This window comes from Saccopteryx leptura, chromosome 5, assembly GCF_036850995.1.
Source record: "Saccopteryx leptura isolate mSacLep1 chromosome 5, mSacLep1_pri_phased_curated, whole genome shotgun sequence".
Lineage (NCBI taxonomy): Eukaryota > Metazoa > Chordata > Mammalia > Chiroptera > Emballonuridae > Saccopteryx > Saccopteryx leptura.
Window position 1 is genome coordinate 159,892,731 of NC_089507.1, and position 16,613 is coordinate 159,909,343.

Consider the following 16,613-nt stretch of genomic DNA (forward strand, 5'->3'; position numbering starts at 1 on the left):
AAGCAGCAGCTCTGTCTCTTGGTCCAACTACCACCAAATAATTCTTGGTATTGTTCAACTGCTATTTATCCCCCTGGTGTCAAACAGGAGGGGAAAGTTCAAGAGAAACACTGACATAGTTTTACAAAAACTACAAGTTTACTAATAATATATTCCCACATGTATCAAAGTTTTAAGCAGGTCATTTTGAACCTCAAATAAGAAATCACAATCTTCAGCATTAATTAAAAACTAAAAAGAGGGTAGTGGTGGTGATTCATGGGGTTTCATTCCAAAATGAAAACGGGAAAAACATTTACTTTGGTGGATCTGTGTTGATGCCATATTTCTCTTTGAGAAGCTTCAACTGTTCTTCCTTCTTCTTTGTGTCCATCTTCTGAAATGCCTGAAAATGTGGGAAGCACCAAAATGAACAGTTATCAATCTATTGTCAAATGGATTTCAGTGATAGCACTAGCTAATAAAGAACTCGGGGTACACACGGTGCACTGTGCAGTAATAGTGCAGTTTTGCACTAATTCTTACACAGGCTTCCCACACAAGAACCATGGCAATACTCACCCTGTTGGCGTTATAGTACAAAACCACAAGGTATCTGTTACAAACATTGAATCCTGACAGGTGATCACATGCATTCTTGGCATCAAAGATGTCTTCATAGACCACATAAGCTGTTCCTCTAGTTTCAGGTGTGTTCCCCCTGCAGAGTTGAATCAGACTTAATTACACACACATTTACCTGAAAACCATAAGAGAAAATAAACATTATGGATAGATATGCTGATAAGACTATAATCTCTTGAATTAGATAATTTTTGTTTTAAAGTAAAATAGCTATAGGTTAAACTGTTACATCAAGAATACTAATATAGCTACTAAAGCAAGAACAGCAAAGAACTAGCTTGAAGCTTTGTTACAGTCTTCATGTTCTAGTCTTTCCCATGTCTCATACTAAGAACCAACTTCCAGTCTTACACTGGAAGTACAGTACTGAGGAGTGATGGCTATTAGTCAGCAATGTCTGAACGGGGTTTTCTTACTGTGCATTCATGCAACAGAACCAATGCTTTCTTTATTTACTTTTTTTGTTTTGTTTTTGTCCAAAGTGAGAAGGGGGGTGCGGCAGACAGAATCCCTCATGCGCCTGACCAGGATCCACTTGGCATGCCCACCAGGGGGCGATGCTCTGCCCATCTGGGGTGTTGCTCCACTGCAACCCGAGCCATTCTAGCACCTGAGGAGGTAGCCATGGAGCCGTCCTCAGCACCTGGGCCAATTTGCTCCTATGGAGCCTTCTCTGCAGGAGAAGAGAGTGATAGAGAGAAAGGAGAACGGGAAGGATGGAGAAGCAGATGGGCGCCTCTCCTGTGTGTCTTGGCAGGGAATCCAACCTGAGACTTCCACATGCTGGGCCGACACTCTACTGCTGAACCAACCAGCCAGGGCCCCAATGCTTTATTGGGAATTTATCCCTCGTTTCTAAATATTTAGATTTTCCTCAAACCCTAATTTAATTATAGCTTCAATTCTTAAAGATAAAGCAATCCCCAGCAATTCAAGAAATATGTTTCTGGGCAATATTTTACTAAGATTTATCAAATACATTAAAAAAAAAAAACATTTTGTGAGGGTGGGGTAGGAGGGAAGCCCCTAAACCAAGATGGCAAAATTCTAAACGAGGTATTTACATATCAGAAAACAGTCCAGTCAACCATCATCCCTGATGGCCAGAAAAGGATGTCCTCCAGCGTAGAGAGAGTTCATGTAGTTTCTCGCATTTTTCTTAGAAAAGCCTTGGCCTTTTAAAAATATAATATAGCCAGCCCCTTACTTTCATACATTCATTTTTAATACAATCTCACTGTCATGCATTAAAAACTGCCTTGGAGCTGGACTTCTGTGGAGAGGGGTGGAAGCATGCTGGTGGGTGGGGTTATCTGTGAGCCAGGGCAGAAGGCTGAGGGGCAGCAGGAAGTGGAAGCTGGACCTGGCTCACAGATATGGGGGCTGCTTCTCACATGGGTTTTCCCTCCCCCTCCCCACCAGCTTCTGTTAGGGGATTAGGTATGCAAGTGTCCTGCAAGGAACAGATGGCCATGTGCTTGTTAGTGGGGACAGTGGGCAGAGATCCTACTCAGCTATGCTCGGTGTGATCAAGATGGACCCCTTGCCTCTATCTCTGTTCCAGCCACCCAATGCAACTGTGCATTAAGGTTCAAAACGGTGGTCTGCCATAGTCCCTGCATAGGCTGCGGGCCTGAGGGAAGGGCAGGCTATAGTCTTGGGCCCCAGGCAGGGCTGTGCTTCCTGTAAAGGGGATGGGAAAGGCACAGAGCACTGCAGGGGCTGGAGGGCGCCAGTGTCATTGATGCTCTCACTCTGTCAGGTTGCATGGCTCTGCTGTGGGATTTTATAATACTCTTTCCTCTCTAAGAGGTCTTACCATTTCAGACTTTTGACTTTTAATCAGTTTCAAGAATGTATCAGATATGAAAGCTGGGAACTGCCCCAAAGATTTCCCCAAAAAGTCTACCTAGTTTTCCCTTTGGAATAAAAACATAAAAAACTTATGATATTAAGTTTCTTAGGGCAAGCTTTTTTTTTTTAGCTCCCAAAGTGTTCCCTATTCCACAAGTGCTAGTAAGCATTTGAAAACTCGAGATCTACTTTCTGTTACATCTTTTCTCCAGGAAGCTAACAAAACAAAACAAAAGCATCTCCCATTCTTCCCCTTCTCTCTTCTTAGGAAGAGCAGGGATAGACTAACTGAATTTTAAAGACTCTTCATCTTATGTGTCCCAGTACATTTTTAGAGAGAGAGGAAAAGAGAAAAAAAAACATCAATTTGTTGTTCCACTTATTTATGAATTCATTGGTTGATTCTTTTTCCTTTTTTAATTTTCCATTGATTTGACAGAGGTGGAGGAGAGAGAGGGAGGGGGGAGGGAGAGAAAGAGGGAAGGGAGAGAAAGAAGGGGGAGGGGAGAGAAAAAGGGGGAGGGAGAGAAAGAGAGGGGGAAGGATTGAAAGATGGGGAGGGAGAGAAAGAGAGAAGCCTTAACTCCTTGTTCTACCCAGCCATTCCATTTGGTGTGTATTCATTGGTTGCTTCGTTTATGTGCCCTGACGGGGATCAAAACCACGACCTTGGTGTACCGAGACAATGCTCTAACCAACTGAGCTACTGGCTAGGGCCAGTAGAAATTTAATTTAAAATCAGAAGATTTTGTCACTAAATAATTGTGTGAAGCTAGAAAGTTACTTTTACTCTCTGGGCCTTGACAGTCTCACCTATGAAACAGACACAGTATCACCTCCACACAGGGCTGCGTGACAGTGCTGCAAATAAGAGCACTTATTAAAATAAATAGCATTTAGACGTTCAAGAAATATCATTTGAAGGTATGAACTTTTCAATTTAAATTTGGATTTAATTTAAATTTAAACACGAACATGTATTGCAATTCTTCCCCCATACTTTTTTTTAGTATTGTCTCTGAGTTACAAATATCTGGCTTACATACAACTTACAAACAATTCTACACGGGCCATTGGTAATCAATTCCAGTTGGACATCAATGAAAGTGATACCATAGAGTTACTCAACCCCCATGGCAAAGAACTAACCAGAGAAGACCTTTTGGAACTAGAGCAGCAGATGATAGAATTTAGGAAAGAAAACAGGGACCTAGAAACTCCAGAAGCAAAGATTTCTATAAGACAGTTAGTTGATGCATTTCATCTCATTGAAGCAGAAGTGGCAAAATTAGAGGAGCAAGATCCTACACAGAGAGGTTCACCAGAGTTTACCGTACAGTTACCGAAGGCCTGAGATGCTACAGGGCCACTGATGATGAGAAAAAGAAAAGCTGTGTACACACCTTCCCCGATGCCGTCTTCAAGAAACTGACCCCAGCAGCAGAATCAAACCCTGACTCTCTAACACCAGTCCCATCCTTTCCAACAGGACCATCGCCTTCTGCATCATCCAAGATTGCTTAAGGTTGTATTTGAAAATGGTTAAGTATGTATTTGCACAGAAATAAAATAAATACCATGTGAAGATACATCTGTCTAATTGCATTTAATACGTAAATGTACCTGTTCCAACTTACATACAAATTCAATTTAAGAACAAAACTGCAAAACCTATTTTGTTCATAACCCAGGGACTGCCTGTATTATAAGTAATATGACTTTTTCTTTATTTCTCCAAAATGAGACTATTTTGCTTCAGAAAAATCAGAGGATTACTGAGTAAGCATGATATTTTAAAAAAGCAGATCAGGGAAACAGTCCCCTATACCCTTCAACCTTCCACAGAAAGTTGTAGTTGAAAAAAAAATCATTTTTCTAAGTTACATTTATATTCCTTTACTCAGTGTATTCAGCAATTCTGTAGTCAGTAGATAGTGAAGGTTGTTGAGAAAAATTAGAGTAAATGTGTATAAAAAACATAGCGTAGTAGACTTTACAAATAGTAGGTATGCAATAAATAGTTCCTTTTCTCCCCTTTCAGTCCCCTCAAACCATTCATGCTCTCTGTAATTCCACAACTATTTGGCTCTCATTGAGCTGGATCATGAGGGTCTCAGTAGGTATTTTTCCCTTGCAAAAAAGACAAAAAAATTGTATCTCTCTGACTTCTTCAATCGATTAGCCTCTAGGATCTCAGGTAAGCCCTTGCAGTCAGCCCTCATTCCAGGACCACAGATTACACAATCATTTTATTTAAATGACACTTCAAAAGTCTCAGTACTTACACTCTGATTTGACGAATAGGTCCGTATTTCCCAAATATATCATACATTTCTTCAGCTGTGATTTTGTAAGGCAAATTTCTTATATACAAAATCCTATTTACTTCAGGGGGAAGTCGAATCTAAAATAAGAAACATGTACTCATTATAATCAGGAGAAAGAGTGCTACCATTTAAAAATTTGTCATAATAAAAAATAATTTTAAAAACCTATAATAAGAATTATAATCTGATATTACTAAAAATGGCATGCTCTTCGGAAAAGCAACTGGGCACTGGTTTTAGGGAAGACTATTTGTAGGAACTAATAAGGGGCTGATATCAGGTTTTCAGTCAGTGCTTTATTTAGTTTTGATTGCCAATATGACTAGTTTCTTATATCCCTCAGGTGAGCGGTCTGCTTATGTACTGCCATTGTTACACAAAACAAAATACTTATTTGGTTTCCTTTTCATTCATTCAGCAAGTATTTATTGAGCACCTTCTCTATGTATACACCTGGCTCGGTAGTATTAGGATCACACAGTGAAGGAAAACCCCCCACAAGGTTTCTGCCTTCCCCAAACTTACTAGCTATTGCCCTATCTTGCTCTATTTCTGTTCAGTTAAACATCTGGAAAGAGGAAGTCTATAGTTATTGCCTCATATTCTTTATTTCACGGACACTCATCAACCTATCACAATTTAGCTTCCAACACAAAACTCGGATGAAAGTGCTTTTACACACTAAGACCTTTCACTTGCAGCGTTCAATTCTCATCATACCTAACTTCTCTAAGCCTCTGACTCCATTTCCTTGGCTGTCTCCTAACTCTCTGGCTAGTTACTTCTTCTCAGTCTCCTCTGCCATTAAAATGTGCTCTTCCACAGAATTTTATCTTAAGACTTCTTGTCTTGACCCTTTGTATACACCCCTTAGCTCTTGACCACAAACATGATTTCCACATTGAGTTGATGACTTTCAAGTATGTACTATATCTCCCATCCAGATTCTGTGCTTCTGATTAACATATTTAATGACATTACAGATATTAATTTGCTTATTATTTATTAAACTGGCAACTATTTCAGGCATTAAGCTATGTTGTATAAATGGAAGAGTAATACACTTATTCTCTGCCCTCAAACTAGTAATGGTGACAAATAGTAAACAAGTAAGTATGATAAAGTTTTAGATTTTAAGATTTGAGGATAAGTTGTCAATCACAGTATACTTCTCTAGTAAATCTGCTTTCCCATACAGCAAGACCCTGTATCACACCTTCTCTTCTCTCTTCACGCCTTACCACCACTGCTCCCTCTAATATCTGAATTGGGCTGTATTCTCTTCACTGCCCATACTAGGAATGACTTTGGCTCTTGTTTATTTGAAGGAAAAAAAAAAAAAAAAAAAAAAAGATATGACCAAATGGTAAGTACCTTAGACTCATATTACTAAACCTGCCAATCGACATCCCTCTCAGTACTTTGCCAACTCCCCATCTACTCCAAACCGCTCCTGAACTTACCTTTCTCCTACATTACCTGTTCTTCCCACTTACTGAATCACTCCCATTGGCATCCCATCTTTAAAAATAAAAAAGCTACCCATCCAATCTCTCTTCTCCCTATCTATATGAAAACTTGTAGAAAGAACTGTCTCCACTTTCTCAACTTCCACCCTCTTTTCATTCCACCCCAACTAAGTTTTCATCCGCTGAAATGAAAATCATAAGTCACCAAAAGTCTCCATCTTACCATGTCCAATTATCTGTCTTCATCTTACTATACCTCTCAGAATCTTAACATTGAACACCCTCTTTTGAGACTTTTAAAGGGTTCTATAATGCCCACTCCCTAACATAAGAATGTAAGCAGTAAGCCTTTTGGTTTCATTCAAAGCTGTATTTCCAATATCTCTACTAGTGTTTGGCACAAAGTCGCTGTTCAATAAACATAATTGCTGAAGGCCCCCGGTCAAGGCACATATGAGAAAGCAATCAATGAACAACTACGATGTTGCAACGAAAAACTGATGATTGATGCTTTTCATCTCTCTCCGTTCCTGTCTGTCTATATCTATCCCTGTATCTGACTCTCTCTGTCCCTGTAAAAAAAGCAAAAAACAAACAAACAAACAAAAACTGTAGGGTTAACACTACCACTGACACTAGATAAGAGACCTAAGAAGCTCTTACAAGGGGTGGGGACAGAAATGTTTCTTTTTTTTTTTTTTTTAATTTTTAAATTTTATTTTATTTATTCATTTTTAGAGAGGACAGAGAGAGGGAGAGAGACAGAGAGAGAGAGAGAAGGGGGGAGGAGCTGGAAGCATCAACTCCCATATGTGCCTTGACCAGGCAAGCCCAGGGTTTCGAACCGGCGACCTCAGCATTTCCAGGTCGACGCTTTATCCACTGCACCACCACAGGTCAGGCAGAAATGTTTCTTAATGGTCATATCTCTATGGACCCGGCCAAACTGAAATTCGCTCCGACAGTACGGTAACTTCTCGGCTTTCCAGCCCCGGGAACGGAGGAGGACCACACCAGGCTGCCGAGAATGTGCAGCAGCAAGGTCCTCCCCCGTCTTCAGCAGAAGTCCGCGATACTCACGTTCGCCCTCTTAGCCGCTTGCATCGCCATCTTGGCTGGCCGATGAAGTTACCGAAGCAAATACTGAAATTGCCCTTTACTCCTCCGGAGCTCGCTAGGTTCGAGCTCAACACGGCGTTAGACACAGGAAATCAACATCCAGGCTCTGCCGGAAGCGGCTATAGTAACACGCAGGAATAACCACGCCTCAGTCGAAACGTGCTGACGTATATCCCTTTCTGAAAAGCCTCCGGGTCAAAACGAGCCCGAGTTAACTATGAGACCGGAAGATTGAAAGGTGAGGATCCCAGACACTTCCGGGCAACGGACCGAGAGGGGCGGAGCTGAACTAAAGAATGGATGGTGTTCCGGTCGGGTCGGCCCTGAACAGAAGCTGACTGAAGGGGGCGGGGCCCGAGGAGAGGGACTAAAGGCGGGGCTACTCTCAGGGGAGTTTCGGAAGGGGACGGAGTCCCGAGGTTGCAGGGCGCCTGCGGCGGTGAGGGCCAGGTAGGTAGGTCCCGCTCCCGGAAGTACGCGAAGCAGGATCTACAGGGTTCTGACTCCGTATTCGGGACCGGGCACAGACCCTGAAGGTTGAGTATCTGCTGGCCCGGCTGCCCCTGTAATCCCCGGGTCGATGCTTGTTCCATCTCCTATCTCATCCCCGCCCCGCGCCCGGGTGTCACCCATAGTGCGTAGACCGCTCTTTTTAAGATGCTTTATTTCCTTAGACCAATCTTACACGGAGCAATTGACGAGGCCGTGGAAGGCCCAGGGGTTACAGGTGGGCGTGGAGCAGTAGCGGGTCTCTTGCCTGCATACAGTGAATTTTAAACAGGTTGTCTGCGAAGGCCTGAGGTACGCGTTTTCTGCCCCCCTCCCCGTGCCCACTTCACTGGGGTATCTCCAGGACGATTTTGCCCACGTGCTGATTACTCTCCATGTACTTATGGGCCTCTTGGATTTCAGCCAGGGGAAAGACTTTGTCCAGAACCGGTGATAGACGTTGGGGGCCCTCCATGGAGAAGTGGGGCAGAATTTGTTCAGTAAAAGACTTCACCAGCATTTGCTTGTACTGAGATAAGGAAAAGGAGACCATTAGCTTGGACAGAGGTTTTACCTAATCCCCATTCCTGCTTTATTAGCCTTTCTGCTCCCTGAAACGTGCACAAAAGCACATAGGGGTAACTAATCCCTTCATTACCAGATGGATGTGCATCCCCCCAAATATGTAACCTGTTCTGTTCCAGATAAAGGCTGAGCCTGGAGTAAAATATTAGTGTCACTGAGAGCCCAAGGGCTGCTTTAAAAAAAAAGGCATCAAGCAGGAGGCAGCCACAGACAGGTCTTACATAGGCTCAGTTCAAAGGGTTTAAATTCTGTATCCCCCAGTCGCTGTGAAACCCAGTTGGGAAACATCCCAAAAGCTGGCACACCGAAATTGCAGGTTAAGAGGCTTACTAAGCATACTGAGAAGAGTTCTGCCTTTCAAAACAAACTCGAACTGTTAAAAGTATTTCCTAATATGATCAATGCTTTGTTTATTCTGTCAGAAAGACTCCTCGGGTCTCACATGTGAAGTATTAGTTACCCTTTTTCCAAGATGTGAAAGCTGTTGACCAGTTTTAATTAGTTCTGTGAAATTGGTTTAACTCTATCCACAGACGGGCAGGGCAGGTTTCTACACTAGGCTCCCTAACTTAAGATGTGACATGCCTTCCCTTCCTGGGGTTTTAGACACGAATCACACTTCTCTGGGTACTAGGTTTCTTTTCACTCATCACTCACCTTTTTGTCCCTAGATCTCAGCAGACTGGAAATCAGACTTCCTCGTTTGAAAAGTAGCTTTGAAAACAGAGGCCCACTGACATCAGCTCCTCCCATCAGACCATAGAGAACCCAGCGACCATCAACAGCCAGGCAGTTGACATTTTTCTCCCAGTTGGATCCTCCTATGCAGTCTAGAATAAGGTTGATTCCAGCACCTTCCACATGAAACACAATTTGTGATGCCAGTCACACAGATGCAAAATAAGATTCTATGGCACATTTGTGGATATAGGGGTATAAATAAATATCAGTAAACCTATAGATTGGAACCAGGAACACTGCTTATAGAAACACTTGTAAATGGAGTTGAGGTAGCTGAACTTTATCATACATGCGTGAAATATCAATAGTTCATCTTTTATGATCTCTGGCCACAGCTAGAGGGAAATGGGGCAATTCATGGTCTGGTATCATCCCCAACGCCCATATAAGAGAACCCACTGGCACCTGGGCATGAATGAGAACAGAACAGGGGAGGTCCACCCCAGGCTACAGGGCAGGCTAGTAGTTCACATCTAAGTTATGAAGTGTCTGCACTGGGTTGTTTGGATTGTAGCTTTGCTAGCTTCCGTGTTATCTCTCCCCTTTTCAATTTTTGAAAGCGGGGATGTGCCAAAAACTGTTCAGATTGGGCTTTGGAATACAGAGGCTCATCCATTTAGGAAGCTACCAGCCCAGCCTTACTATGACCACCTCCAAACTGCTCCCTGCCCCATGGCTCTTCTTAACTCATTCTATATTGGCTGCTTGGGAATAAGAGGTTCTGGATAATTCTGGGCCAACTCTATATGATTATTCAGTTTCTAAGACATGTGTGAATCATATCCCAAGAATACACATGGAAACTTGTCTTCATCCTAAATTCTTACTGCCTGTCTGTCTCCAGAGGTCAAACACCAGAGTACTAGAACTTGGCCAGGGCAGCTGTTGTGCATTTAGCAGGGGCAAGACAGATCTAGAGTACCGGCAACCTTGAGGCTGATTAGGATTTTATTTAATCATCTCTGAAATTTCCTGCTGAGCTGCAGAGACTATTGTTTACCTTTGGTGAATTTCATGGCTGCTTCAGAAAAATCCTCTTCTTTGTAGTTGATTCCGGCAGCTGCTCCGAGTTTTTCTGCTATTTGAAGCTTGTCCTGGGAGCTACCTGTGACCAGTGGAATAGCTCCAGCTATCCGGACGAGTTGGGTGGCAGCTGTGCCCACCCCACTTAATCCTGCATGGATTAGCACAGAGTCTCCGGGCTGAACTTTTCCTGTGACAGAAAGTATAGGAACCATTCTCTTTACTTTGCAACTGCTACATATTGTCCACATTAGGCATATTCTGCCATGATCACTAGGCCCTGGGACCACCAAATGCCAGATATCTTGCTTGCTTTTTTTTTTTTTTGTATTTTTCTGAAGTTGGAAACGGGGAGGCAGTCTGACAGACTCCTGCATGCGCCTGACTGGGATCCACCCAGCATGCCCACCAGGGGGCGATGCTCTGCCCATCTGGGGCGTCCCTCTGTTGCAACCAGAGCCATTCTAGCGCCTGAGGCAGAGGCCATAGAGCCATCCTCAGCGCCCGGGCCAACTTTGCTCCAGTGGAGCCCTGGCTGCGGGAGGAGAAGAGAGAGACAGAGAGGAAGGAGAGGGGGAGGGGTGGAGAAGCAGATGGGCGCTTCTCCTGTGTGCCCTGGCTGGGAATCGAACCCGGGACTCCTGCACGCCAGGCCGACGCTCTACCACTGAGCCATCCAGCCAGGGCCATTTCTTACTTTCTTTAGTGATCGTATCGATAGTTATTTTTTGTCTTATTGCGTCTGGTCAAAGTGAGCAACTACTTTTTGAAAGTTATTAGCAGCCACATCTGTAATCTGTTTTACCTATGAAATATGTAATACCAATATGCATACCTTTGACCTATTCCTGAATAAGAAAGAATATTCAGCATTCCCACTGTCATCACCAGTCCTTCCGTCTGAAACTGGCCTCCACTTGATCTCACTAAGCCAGGCACTACACACCTGGCCCTAGGCTTCTCCCTAAAACGGAGCTTTCATTATGTCACTTTCTCCTCAAAAATGTAATGTGGCTCTCGATTGGCTTTTGTATCAAGTCCAGACAGCCTGCAATTCAAGGCCACCACAATCTAGTCCCAGCCTCATTTATCACAAACGATAATTATCATCCTTCACTTGTGAGTGGAGCAGACAATCCTACCTTTCTCACTAGGAAAAAGACGCTGTCTTAGGCCACTGTGGCTGCCTTCTGTCCACAACTCTATCCACCCCTCAAGTCCTTCTCTTCCAGAAAGACTTCTCTGACCACCTTTGCCCACACCAACTTTTCCCATCTTGAGCTACTGTTAGAGACAGGGTCTTCTGAACTCTATGATCATCTCATTCTTGTGCATGCTTTGTCTTCCAGTTACATGAACTTCCTGAAAGACTCTCTTAAGCTCCCTCACATCATCTTTTGGCTGGCCTCAATGGGATTGGGAGGAATGAGAGTTGACGCAACGGCCCCTTCTGCTGTCCTAGGACTCCCAGAGAGAAGCTCAGCATGACTGTGAGAAGCTGGGATGACTATGGGCCACAGTGTGAGGCATGCACAGGCCTTCTGTCTGATAACCATGATTTTCAGCCTCAACATCAAGCCACTGCTAAAATGGTCTAAGGACCTGACACTACTGGTGGTATAGGAGGGTCAGGTGCTAGGGCTGGGTGTGGCTGAGTGGCCGGGACAAAGCTGCTCTGGAAAACTACTAGATTTTGAGGTGGAAGTCGGAAGCAGTTGGGCCACGTGGTATGGACTGAGCATGGAGGGGAGGCTTGGGGAGGGCTCCTCACCTACGAGATGTAATAGCTGGAAGGCGGTGAGCCAGGCCTCGGGGATGGCTGCAGCCTGGGGCAGGGTCAGTCCTACTGGGATGGGCATGAGGAGCCCTTCGGGGACAGTGACATATTGAGCCTGACCCCCACCAGGCAGCAGAGCCATGGCTGGATCCCCCTTCTTCCAGTGCCCCTGGCAGCCAGGTCCCAGCTCTTCCACGTGTCCAGATGCCTCGACTCCCAAAATGCTGCTGGCTCCTGGGGGTGGGGCATACTGGCCTTGTCTCTGCAGAGAAAGGACGGCACTAGTGCTGAGCGTGATCAGAAATCTGCCTGTTACCGTCCCTAGCCCTCTTCCAATGGTCCCTCCGTTTTTCCAACAGAAAATTCAGAATAAAGTCAGGTGTTTTGTTTTGTTTTTGTTTTTTTAGGGCAGGAAAAGAGAGAAGAGAGGTCATTTGTTTTGTGCAAATAAGAGGTGGTAAGTCACATAGTCAATGGATGTCACAACTAGTAACATTAGCTTTTCCCCTCATTTAAACCCCTTGTTTTACAAATGGAGGAACTGAGGCCTGAATAGGGAAATGCCCTGTCCAAGGTCATAAAGTAAATTAGTAGCAGGACTCGTGCTACTAAACTGTGGACTCCTAAATAATAGTTCTCGTATGTGAAGTGCCCAGCTCTGTCTTTATTCACTGGGATACTCAGAAGCCGCTGACCAGGGCGGCAGAGCAGAGGGACTGAACAAGGAGTGCGCATCAGAACCATCTGAGATTCTTCAAAGTGCGCGTGTCTGGGTCCCAGGCATGTTTGTTGTGAAAGAATGCCCCAGGAGACCCTGGTGTGCATTTCTTATTTACCCCAACCACTGTAGCTGGTTCAGTTTAGCTCTTCACATAGCAGACAGAAGAAAATTCTGAGTACTGCTCCATTCCTACTCTGGGACCCTCAGTTTTTTGTTTGTTTAAAAATTAAATTTAATGGGGTGCAATTGATCAATAATAGTACATAGGTTTCAGGTGAACATCTTCATGTAGAATACAAACGGCAAACAGGGTTGTCTACAGAGTTAATGAGGTATGGCCTAACAAACATACCCCCTCACCAAATGATAACTCCCTTCTCTGTATCTGGCAGCCTGAGCAGACTATGGATTAACTCACGGTGGGTTCTACTTTGCAAATACCATATCCCTGTATCTGTAAACAAAGGAGACCCCCAGCCGACACTCTGCACACACCTCAGGATGCATGTTACTGGCAGTGCCTGGTCATTCCTTCACCTGTCTGCATGGTTATTGATGGCCCTGGAGTCCCGCCCTGAACCCTGAGTACCTGGAGTATGTCGGCCCGGTTCAGGGCACTGGCTGCCACCTTCAGGAGGACCTCCCCCTCTCCTGGGCTGGGCTTGGGCACCTCCTTCAGGTAGAGGTTTTCTGGCCCTCCCGGCTGGTCAAAGTGCACGGCTAACATTGCCTGAGGACAAGGAGCAGAGCAAGGCCGGAACGCGAGGGTCTTTGAGCAGTATAGCGCAGAAACCTCCTTTTCTTGAAGTATATATCTTTTTAATTAATTGGTATGAGAGAGAAAGGAAGGGGAAGAGAGAGAGAAGCATCAATTAGTTGGTCCACTTATTTATGCATTCATTGGTTGATTTTTGTATGTGCCCTGACAGGCGATTGAACCTGCAACCTTAGCATATGAGGACGACACTCTAACCAACTGAACTATCCAGCCAGGGCTAAATATTATTTTCTGTAATCTGGCCTTTTATTTATATACTTATGTATTTATGTATGTATTTATTTACTATATTTCCTTTAACTCAAATTGACCTCACCTAGCACTCCGACTCACCCACCAAACTGAATCCTTTGATCAGCAACCAATAATCTTAGGAACAAGGTCCTGGGTCTATTGACTACTGAGACAGAGTTAAACATAATATCTTGGCCTCAGTTGTGTTTTAACTTTGGACACAGGAAAGTGCAGCGATTCCATAGAACAAATCTTTGTGAAACTGGACAGAACAACTCCAAGGCTGACATCAGGACCAGATGCAATGATCAGTTACCCTCTACCCTAACACTGACCAGTCAATAGAGACCAGGATCCAAACTCCATCAGTCACCATGACTAAGCACCTTTTTGCTATATAGGGTGGGGCAAATGTAGGCTTACAGTTGTTCCAATGGACAGTAATATAATAATTAAATAATAATACAAGAATAAACTGTGTTTTGCTTACTCACAACTTTAAGCCTACTTTTGCCCCGTCCTGTATAATCCATCCCCTGGAAGCCATTGGGGAGCCAAGTATTTGAGCATGAACTACCTGTGACTCTTGGCATGGCACAATCTTCTTAATAAATCTTGACTTTCTTAGCTGTAACCTCCTATTTGTGTCTTATTGGGCTATGATGTATGCAGGCAAATGGCCCCCTTCAGACTGATAACAGGAGTGTAACACTCAAGCCCATGCTACAGGGCCCCTGCCGCTGGCCTCCTTTCCTTGGTCTCCTGAAGGTCTGCTCCCCACCTCTCGTTCTCCTTCCTCTAAGGTCCCAGCCAATCCAGATGGAGTCCACAGAGAGGACACAGATTGGGACTGGGTGAATGGAGTCGGGATGGCCTCACCGGGTGGACGCTGCAGAGCAGGGAAACACTGAGGAGCAGGAGGTGAATTCCTCTCCCTGTGAGATGGACTCCCTGCCCGCGCAGGTCACTGGGGTAGCTGCCCTAAAACCTTATTTTCTTTAATCTGGCCTTTTATTTTTTTTCTTTTGACTCAATCTGGCCTCACCCAGCGTCCTGACTTACTCACCAGACTCAATCTGGCCTCACCCAGCGTCCTGACTTACTCACCAGACTCTCCCTTGCTGAATCATTAAGCCCTCGGGACAATGAGGTTTTGGTCTTAGGAACAAGGTCCTGGGACTATTGAATGAGACAGAGTTAAACATATCTTGGCCTCAGTTGTGTTTTATCTTTGGACACAGGAAAGTGGAATGATCCCACAGAACAAGTCCTTGTGAAATTGGACAGAGCTACTGCAAGGCTGACATCAGGACCAGAAGCAACGGTGAATTAATTATCCCCTATCCTAGCACTGACCAAACAGAAGAGACCAGGTCCCAAGCTCTATCAGTCACCATGACTAATGACTTTTCCCCTAATAATCCATGCCCTGGAAATCCTCAGAAGCCAGGTTTGAGCATGAGCCACCTTTGCCTCTGGGCATGGTGCCATCTCCTTAATAAGTCCTTACTTCCTTGGCTGCAAACTCCTGCTTGTATCTTAGTGAGTTTTGATGAGGGCAGGCAAAGGGACCCCTCCAGTCCAGTAATAAGAGCAGGGGGCCCAAGCCCACTCGCTGCAGGGCTCCTGCCCCTAGCAGCCTCATTCTGTCCTTCGTCGGGAGATCTGAGCCCCCCACTCCACCCCGCCCTCCTATGAGGTTCCAGCCAACCCAGACAGCACACAGGACACAGATTGGGACAGTTTGAAAGCAGTAGGGATGGTCTCACCCTTGGATGCTGTGGGGCAGGAAAACTATGAGGAGCAGGAGGCAAATTCCGCTCGCTCTGAGTGGGGCTCCCCGGCCCGCGTGGGTCACTGGCGTCCGTGTGACTTACCTACTCAGGCTGCTTCAGCTGGCACGGCCGTCCCGAGATCCCTGCCGCCCTTGGAGCAGAACTCGGAGCTCTGCCTGCTTCAGCAGCAACTAGCCGACCTGCTGGCTGCAGTCGGGGCAGCGCGAGGGGTGTGGCAGACCAGGACCAACCCCCTCCTTCCCTTCCGTTTCCTCCTTCCCTCTTCAACAAGCAAAGCTGGTGGGGGAATAAAATGAAAAGCTGGTGACGGAAAATAAGATTTCCTTTTCCTTTGAGCTTCTAGACACCAATCTTTCTCTCGGTTTGGCAGGAAAAACTGTTCCCAGCTCCCATGCGAGAAGTGAAAACTTCCCTCTCTCTAGGGAACTAGACCCGAAGTTGGCCCGTTTCCCAGTCCGCCAGGCTTTTACCCCTTTTACACCGGGGATTCTGGCATCCTGCCCTGGCTGTGGCCGGGCATCTCGGGCAGGGTGGGCAGCGTGGCGCTGAGAGGAAAGTGGAGCAATAGGGAACACGGGAGGTAACAGTGGTCCTGGGTCCTTTCCACCTCTGCTCTCCTCACTTTCCTGGGGCACCGGTGAGAAGCGGCCCCAGAGCACGCTGCCCAGTGCTCAGGGATTCTCAGCCTTGGCACTATTGATATTCTGGACCAGGTTATTGTTCTGGAAGACTGCCCTAAAAATATTAAATAATAAAAAAAAAGACTGCCCTGCCTGACCAGGCGGTGGCGAAGTGGATAGAGCGTCGGACTGGGATGCAGAAGGACCCAGGTTCAAGACCCCGAGGTCGCCAGCTTGAGCAGGGGCTCATCTGGTTTGAGCAAAAGCTCACCACCTTGGACCCAAGGTCGCTGGCTTGAGCAAGGGGTTACTTGGTCTGCTGAAGGCCCCCCAGTCAAGGCACATACGAGAAAGCAATCAATGAACAACTAAGGTGTCGCAATGAAAAACTGATTGATGCTTCTCATCTCTCTCCGTTCCTGTCTGTCTGTCCCTATCTATCCCTCTCTCTGACTT

The 16,613-nt window shown here is 45.4% G+C and overlaps 2 protein-coding genes across 2 annotated transcripts; both read right to left on the minus strand.

Moving 5' to 3' along the window:
- Window positions 1-119: 119 nt before the first annotated feature.
- On the minus strand, window positions 120-7,526 carry SF3B6 (splicing factor 3b subunit 6). The gene is made up of 4 exons (XM_066386316.1): window positions 7,355-7,526; window positions 4,764-4,882; window positions 562-700; window positions 120-385 (listed from the first exon to the last, which is right to left on the minus strand). Exons 1-4 carry the CDS (start codon window positions 7,382-7,384, stop codon window positions 296-298), a joined length of 378 nt encoding a protein of 125 aa, XP_066242413.1. The 5' UTR covers window positions 7,385-7,526; the 3' UTR covers window positions 120-295.
- Window positions 7,527-8,040: 514 nt separating this feature from the next.
- On the minus strand, window positions 8,041-15,764 carry TP53I3 (tumor protein p53 inducible protein 3). The gene is made up of 6 exons (XM_066386315.1): window positions 15,619-15,764; window positions 13,319-13,544; window positions 12,003-12,270; window positions 10,209-10,421; window positions 9,125-9,321; window positions 8,041-8,411 (listed from the first exon to the last, which is right to left on the minus strand). The coding sequence occupies exons 2-6, from the start codon at window positions 13,454-13,456 to the stop codon at window positions 8,229-8,231; spliced, it is 999 nt and encodes a 332-aa protein (XP_066242412.1). The 5' UTR covers window positions 13,457-13,544; window positions 15,619-15,764; the 3' UTR covers window positions 8,041-8,228.
- Window positions 15,765-16,613: the final 849 nt, after the last annotated feature.